We start from the raw sequence: 8,531 nt of genomic DNA, 5'->3' as shown, positions 1-8,531 counted from the left end.
GGACTTCCTTTTCCCCTTTCAAAACTCTGGTCTCCTCAGTTGCCAAGACATTTACAGAGTGTTGTTAAAAGAAGAGGTGATACAAAACTGTGGTAAACATGACCCCGTCTCAACTTTTTTTGAAACGTGTTGCTTGCATCAAATTCAAAATGAGCAGATATTTTTCACAAACATTTCTCAGTTTCTTTGGTCTATTTTCAATTAAATATGAGTTTACGTGATTCTGTTTTTATTGACGTCTTACAGCGTCCGAACTTTAATGGAAATGTGTTTGTACAGTTGTTGAAGGGTTTCACCAGACAGCTTCTTCACCAACAATCATCAATAACTTTTATCCTGAGATCAGCAGGTTTGACGGACTCTCTCCCCCCCCCCCCCCCCGAACTCTTTCGCCACAATAAGTCCGTGCTCGTTAAAATACCTTCATTCGGCCTGAGAGGCTGCCGGCGGGTCGAGTGGTACTCGAGGAAACCTGCCGATCATTCCTCTGCTGCCGGTCGAGCACTTTTCTAATGTTTCCTCTTAAAAATGGCTTCAAAGTAAAGTGAAGTTTCCCGTTTTGTATTTGGAGTCTGCAGAGCTCCTTTTGTACGTTTTAAAAAAATAAAGTTGTTTCGTTGTCGTGGGTGACACTTTACGAGACGTTAAGCAAATTGTGAATAACCAGTGAGGAATTTATCGGGAATGACGTGATCGTGATATTTAATGGCGTGTTTTTGAATACTAAAGAGAGAAAAACTGGGGCCCAAAGATGGAGCCTTGGGGAACACCACAATTAAGACGCTAAGCTAACATATGTTCTGTTTGACCAGAACAATCTTCTTCTTTTTTCTCACAGTGGAGATTTTGAAAAAATCAAAGCTCTTCTTCAGGTCACGCAAACATAAACATGTATGTTGTATAGATACAAAGAGAGCCGTCTATCCATCTTTACATCTGTCCGTCCAAACAGTAGCTCCTCTGTTCACACAGAGAGAGACAGGATGGGACTTCACATAATCGTCCATCAGATAAATGAGAGAGACCTTAGACCAAAAGAAAGACTCAGACGTCTCATTCTTATACCCTTATCTACACACACACACACACACACACACACACACACACACACACACACACACACACACACACACACACACACACACACACACACACACACACACACACACACACACACACACACACACACACACACACACGGTTCAGTATATTAATGTATGTAGGGCAGACAGTGTGCTCTCTCAGCCTGATAACACTCAGTAATTATACTGAAACTGTACCTGTGTGTGTGTGTGTGTGTGTGTGTGTGTGTGTGTGTGTGTGTGTGTGTGTGTGTGTGTGTGTGTGTGTGTGTGTGTGTGTGTGTGTGTGTGTGTGTGTGTGTGTGTGTGTGTGTGTGTGTGTGGTGTGTGTGTGTGTGTGTGTGTGTGTGGAGATTCCTTTCCACCAAAGAGTAAAATGAGACCAAAAGGATGAGTGTGTGTGTAAGTGTGTATTACTCATGTTGCGGGAACTCAAACTTCATTTTTGGGACCGAAAATTTAAGTAAATCAGTAAATTTTTCAGATGAAGAGTCAGTTTCAGGTTTTGGTTTAAGTTTCATGTTTCACGCACAAAAACAAACAAACACACCACATAGGAACCTAAAATCAAACACACATAGAACAAACAACAGACACACATTTATAAATGGTGAAACACACCAGCTCGTGCTCAGGGTGTGTTTTCTGTCTGTAATTGAAATGAAAAGCGTCTCACAGCGACTGCAGGTTGTGCAGGTTGTTGAAGGCTTCAGCAGGAACAGACCTCAGCATATTGTTCTGAAGCATCCTGTAAAGAACAACAAAAACAACAACAGTCAGCAGGTTAAACAAAACAAACAACACATCAATGACTAAAGGAAAAGTTTTGGGGAACGCTGTAGAGAGCTTAGCTTAGTTTATCCTAGCACAAAGACTGTAAACCAGGAAAACCTGTTTAACATGTTGTGTTTTCTAATTTTATGTTTCCAAAAATATTTTGTAACTTTTTGTGTTACAGGAAAATACAGAAAACAGAATAATTTAAAATAGACAACAATGAATTAGAAAACAACAACAAAAGCAGGACACAAAGTTAAAAACATTAAAAAAAAAATTGTTATGTGAAATTTTGTTTCATTCTCCCTTTTGTTTTTAAGTTTTATGGAACAACAACTAAATATGTTTCAATTAATAAAATGCTTTTTCCTCTTTTTTCACATGTTTTATCTCATTTCTTAATGTGTTTCCTGAAATTTGTAGTTGTCTATTTTATGTAGTTGAATGTTTTACTCCATTATTAACAGCTGCAGTAGTAGTTATTGTCACGTTTTTTAAAAAAAGGATATTATTAGAGCTGCAGTGATAGCAGTTCAGAGGTATTGATATTTACAGACGGATAAAAAGGAAAACCTATTTTAAGTCTCCAAAAAACGAACAGAGATGAAGGAAACACAACAGAAATAAATTTGTTGACATGAGTAAACATGTGGAATGTAAACAAGGAACAGAAGTGTTGTTCCAAACTGCAGAAATGTTCAGTCAACTGAGACACACATGAAGTCTTCAAAGTGTCTCTGTGAATGATTAGCAGCAGTAAACATACCACACGTTATTACAGTGTGTGTGTGTGTGGGACAATTCTTCATTGTGAAGACGTTTTGGGTGAAGACCACCCAAAATGTCTTCACAGCTTCCAAGGACAGTTTGAAGGTGAAAACTTGGTTGGAAAACTTCAGGTAAGAAAGAAGGTCGGGTAAAGTTTTGGGTTCAATATTTCTGCCCAGAAAACGCTCCTGGCTGGAGGCCAAGAAACAATAAATGTACAGAAAAACAAAGTCGTGAAAACCGAGCTGACTGATAACCGACAGATTTCTTCTTCTACGGACAGTTTTAGTGAACTCTCATATATCCTTGTGCCGTCTCACCTCAGAGATCCTGTGTTTGCTATATTCATGAGTATCATTTATTATCTAACTCATCTTAAGAGTGTCATTAAAACATCTTAAACAATCAGAAATGGAGCACCACAGGGGTCTCTCCTGGGTCCACTTCTTTTTTAACACTACGTAACTAATATTCTTCTCTTTTACACTGCAGACGACACAGTATCATTTCTTAGTCACGGACTTGTTTAAAAATGCAGAAATGACTAATGATTAAGTATACTGGTTTCCTCCAACACTACCAATAACCCCGATTAATCAGATTAAATCCAAACCAGCTCTGAATCGAGTAGGTTAAATATTCATACGGGACATCCAAAGGTTTGATGGGGAATCATGTCCATGAGGATGCTTAGTATGGAAGTACGAATGTGTTTGGACTCACAGGACTTTGAGGTTGTAGAGGCCGGCGAACGCTCCTCTGGGGATGATTGACAGGTCATTTCCCGCCAAACGCCTGAGACACAAAGACAGAGAGAGAGAAATGATAAGACAATGATATATTTACCCTGACTAATCCTGTTCCTCATATATGGTGGTAGGTGGAGCGACCTATAACTGATGTGTCAAACTGACAAGGCTCCGCCCCCTTCTCCTCCTTTCACCATCAAAACAAACTGCTGCCAGCTGAGCGCAACAACAGGAAATGATGGCATTTGTGGGAAATGTGGGTTTATGATGGAATGAGGAACATGTTAAATGAGTTTTCTCCACTTCCAGCTGGAAGAGACTGAACTTTGTTTTAGTGTTGAATGAATGTGATTTAAAAATAATTTCAAGTTCTTATTCTGACAGGAGATTTCTGTCCGTTCTGGAAAGCTACGTCACTTTGAGAGACTTTTGATCACTTTGAGCCGCGTGATGGTTCCGAGTTCAAAATATAATTTTTTTTTTTTTTTAAGTAAAATATTTTTTTTATGCGCAGAAGAATTTTTTTATCACAGGAATTGAGTTTCTTTTCCTCGACTTGCAATTTTTTTTCCAAATTCTTTGAATATAACCGCAAAAAAACTCCCAAAAATTACACATCACAATTTTTGAAAAAATCTGCTGCAAATGTTTTGGGATCAAAACAATCACAAAAATACCCTTCTGTACTTTCCTGGATTTTGTTATATATTCCCTGCGAGCTGTATCTTAAAAAATAAAAAACTCATGACAGCAACATATTTTTCTGATAAGTTATGTTTCAATAATCGTCCGTCGGTCGTGCTTTGACGTCCCGTGACGCTCCCCGGTAAAGTCGTGTAGATAAAACACCGGGTTGCGGTGGGTCCTGCAGGTCTGTATGTTTTTCAGGAGGCCACGGCGGGTTCAGCCAGTCCACACCTACCCAGCATGCATCTCTGCGGTGTCCTATCGCCGTAGTGACGTTTCTCACGCCGCGGCGACAAATATCACACACGCTCAGACACTCACAGCTGGCAGCGGCAGCAGAACAGCAGCCGGAGTCGTGTTCGGGTTCCCGGTGAGGTCAGCCTCTCCGAGTCCAGCTCTCCACGCTCAGCTTTTTTTTTTTTTAATTCAGCTCTCCAGTTTGTCTTGAACGTTCGTACGTGACACGGCGCCGCCGGTAGGCGAGGACGGATGATGTTACTTATCGTATCCTCGCCAAGACACCCGAGCCGCTCGGTCGCCCCCCTCGCTTCAGACCTGAACTCTCGTCCCTCAGAGCTGCAGCAGAGCGGAGATCGGGAGGATATCTGATAATGCTCGAAGGAAGGACTTGAATAACAGATATGATATCGCTCCGGGTGGAGGTTCGGTGATGGTGGCGGTTGTTCTGGATCCTTGTCTGTCCATTTTTCGGCCTTTTGTCAGAGGTTGGGGTCTTGGTGGCTGCTGGTTTAAAAGTCCATACTTTCGCTGTCCATGGAGACGAAGTACTTCCGCTAATAAAGGTCTGATTCACACAGTCTCCTCCAGCAGCTGATGTTGAGATACATCGACTGAAACATTGACACAGGAGTGTGTGTGTTTACGTACGTTGTGGGGACTTGATTTTTGTCCCCAAAAATTAAGTCCCCATGAGGTCAATTGTTATATTTTAGGATAAAAACTTGCTTTAAGGTTCGTGTAAGTCTACGGGAAATGAGTGTAAGTCAATGTCAAGTCCTCTGAAGTGCTGAAAACCCAACTGTGTGTGTGTGTGTGAGAGAGACTCACAGCTCCTCCAGGAAGTGCAGGTTGGACAGAGCGCCGCTGGACAACACGGTCAGATTATTCATGCTGAGATCCCTGCAGACACAGTTAAGAGTTGTTAATGTCTCGAAAACTTCACACCTTCTGGTTCAGAGGTTGTTGACACACCTGGATTTCAAATTACATTTAAAAAAAAAGAGACAAAGGAAAGTTATGAAATATATATGAAAATGAACATTTAGCGTCAAAGACAAACAACATCCCGACGTAAACGTGAAATAGAAGCATAAACAGAATGACTCATGAATTATTAAAGCTCGGTTATGTTCAGACACAGAAACCATTCAACCTCCTTCACGTACAAACATTCGGTTGGACCGAGCGTCCTCTGACAGCTGGCGTGTTTGTACGTCTATCTTTGTGAGGACCGTCATTACCAACCTAGGCCAAGGTCTACAACTCAAAATGGTCCTCACAAAGATAGAAGTAGAAGTAGACACACACACACACACACACACACACACACACACACACACACACACACACACACACACACACACACACACACACACACACACACACACACACACACACACACACACACACACACAGGACTTCACGCCTCCCTCGACGAGCCGGCGAAAGGAACGAGTCAACACACACCTGAGTGGGAAACAAGGCCGGAGTGGAAGTTACTGGAAACACAGCGGGACCAAGAAACCAGGAAAGGATGAATGAATCGGAGAATGAAGAAGGTTTCCCTCCTCCTCTCTGACGGTTCAAGACCATCAACCTTTTGCAGAAACCTCTCGCTCTCTTCAAACATCTTAGCTCAAGACTTTAAATCAACGACCACAACTCCGATTTGTTCAATAATTTCTATTGTTTTTTTTCTAAGATGGTAATGAGTCCTAAAATTTACAATAAAATCTGTAAAAAGTACGCGGTTTCTGATCTGAAGCCTCGATTGACAACAAATAGACACAAAACAACTACAAATAGATCAAAACTGCGATATAGACTTGAAAAATGACAATAAAAGACACAAAACAACCACAAAGAGACAAAAGATTACAACAAACAAATGAAAAATGACCTCAAGGTGACAGAAAATTCCCAAAAAGAGAGAATTAACTACAAAGAGACACAAAGAGAAAAAAAAAGAAGAAAAATAAATAAATGACCACGAAAAGACACAAATGACTGTAAAGTGTAAAAAAAACAACCGCTGTTTGTACCGTTGAACACTTTTTGTATTTCATCGTTCTTCATTCGGTGTCGTGAATGTTTTGGTCGCTCACAAGTTTTACAGATTCGAGCGAAGTCAAAACAAGGTGACATCATGTTTTTGCGATTTGCTCAGAGTGACATCGTCGGTTGTGTTTTGTGTTTCAGCCGATGACGTCGTTCCCTCCTTTTGTGTTCGTTCCTTATCTGACCTTGTCTATTTGTCTGATTCTGTGTGTGTGTGTGTGTGTGTGTGTGTGTGTGTGTGTGTGTGTGTGTGTGTGTGTGTGTGTGTGTGTGTGTGTGTGTGTGTGTCTGATCACTATCGGCAGGTAGCGTCTCTTCGGCTCTGAAAGGAAGCTGCAGACAGACGGTCTTCTGTCTTCTGTCTTGAACGCACACTGAGGGTGTGTCTGTCTGCAGGTTGAATTTACAGGCTGTTAAGGAACTTTCTCAACACTCCATAAAGCCTGTTAATGTGTCCACGGGTAGTCTACACACACACACACACACACACACACACACACACACACACACACACACACACACACACACACACACACACACACACACACACACACACACACACACACACACACACACACACACACACACACACACACAGAGAAGGTTTGTTTGGACTTGTTCCTTCGCTCGGACCAGACGAACACCGTTACGGCCGATCGGCTTTTTACGGCTCCTCACAAAAAGACTGTTTGAAAAGCAGATTTCATTCATTCATTAGCCAACGTTCATGAATACAACATGTACTTATAGACTGGTGTGTGTGTGTGTGTGTGTGTGTGTGTGTGTGTGTGTGTGTGTGTGTGTGTGTGTGTGTGTGTGTGTGTGTGTGTGTGTGTGTGTGTGTGTGTGTGTTTCCAGACACCGAGTTGTTCATTAGCCAGACGGAGGCCTCTAACGTCGTCGTCTACACGTGGCGACATATTGTCGATAAAAACATTTTTTTTTTTTTTTTTTTTACGCAAATTACGATTTACGATGAAACGAATCCAAAGTCATTACGAGTTAAAAGGTTTTTTTTATAAAAGAGGCTGAAGCTAAAAATAATCCCATTAAATTACTTTTTGGGGACTTTTATGAGTCTCTCTATAAAGTTAAGAAGCTGTTTTCCTGCTAACTGCTAACTAGCAGCATTAGTTGATGTCGGCTCACCGTTAGCTTAGCCTTCCGGTTTCATGTTGGTGTCCTGCTCGCTGAGGTTGAACCACACCTAGCCTGATGGAGCTTTGTGCCCTATAGATCATGTTTTATCGTAGCCTCACGCCTCATAACATTACGTTAGCTTGTCAGCCTATTAGCTACAGTGAAACCACGTCGCATTTTAGCCCTCGAACCTGATTTACATGGATGTTAGCATAGCTTTCATTAGTTGATGTAGGATTTCCATTAGCTTTACCCTCTAATGTTATTCTAGCTAATCCTGTTAGCTCATGCTACATCACAGGTAGCTTACAGCTGGTTTTACAGCCAACAATCAAAAGAACTCAAATGTTCAACTCTGAAACAAAGAAAATCAACATGTTTCCCTTCTGGAATCAAACGATATCAAACTTTGTAGAAACTGATAAAACACATGAAGGTACGAAGAGGTGATGTCGTTCCTGTTAAATCTAAAAACTTAAAAACGTTCCTCTTTATATATTGAATATTTATTATCGGACCAGTCGACCGTCACCTCTCTGTCTCCATCAGGAGATGTTGGACTTTATTGAGACCGTAATGATGATGATGATGATGAGGAAGAGGAAGAGGAGGAGGATGAGGATGGTGGTTTGTTGCTTTTAAAAAATAAGTAAATCTTCCAGCACTGATTAACCTGCTGGGAAAAAACCCAGATGACTTCATGGTGTCTGAAGTTCAGGCATGAATTCACTGATTGTTCTCTTCTGACTTTCAGTGCTTTCTAAAGCCAGGGCTTTTATTTTGAAACAGCCGGATTTATCTGGTGCACTGTGAATGTTTATGTCTAATAAATATAAATTATTTCAGAAAAACAAGTAATATTTTAGGACTTAAAATCCTAAGAGTTTGAAAATAAAATCAAAATGTATTGGAAAAAAAAGGGTAATACTTAGAGATTCAAATAATAACGAGGAAAATAATAAAATAATATTCTAAGTTAAGTGAATAAAATGTAAGAAAAAAGTTGTAATGTTTAAAATTAACAACTCTA

General features: G+C 40.7%; 1 protein-coding gene across 1 annotated transcript in view; it reads right to left on the bottom strand.

Annotated features, from left to right (window-relative positions):
* The window catches only part of LOC138633151 (leucine-rich repeat-containing G-protein coupled receptor 5-like), a 28,718-nt gene that overhangs the window by 14,932 nt on the left and 5,255 nt on the right, over window positions 1–8,531 (bottom strand). Inside the window, 3 exon segments of the mRNA XM_069719227.1 lie at window positions 1,759–1,830; window positions 3,351–3,422; window positions 5,132–5,203. Coding sequence (XP_069575328.1) covers window positions 1,759–1,830; window positions 3,351–3,422; window positions 5,132–5,203 — 216 coding nt within the window.

This window comes from Brachyistius frenatus, unplaced genomic scaffold (assembly GCF_029030835.1).
Source record: "Brachyistius frenatus isolate BFR_SWC_R1_liver_20210118 unplaced genomic scaffold, ASM2903083v1 Contig_210, whole genome shotgun sequence".
NCBI lineage: Eukaryota > Metazoa > Chordata > Actinopteri > Embiotocidae > Brachyistius > Brachyistius frenatus.
Note: the sequence above shows the minus strand (reverse complement) of the source record. Positions and strands in the feature narration are given on the sequence as shown.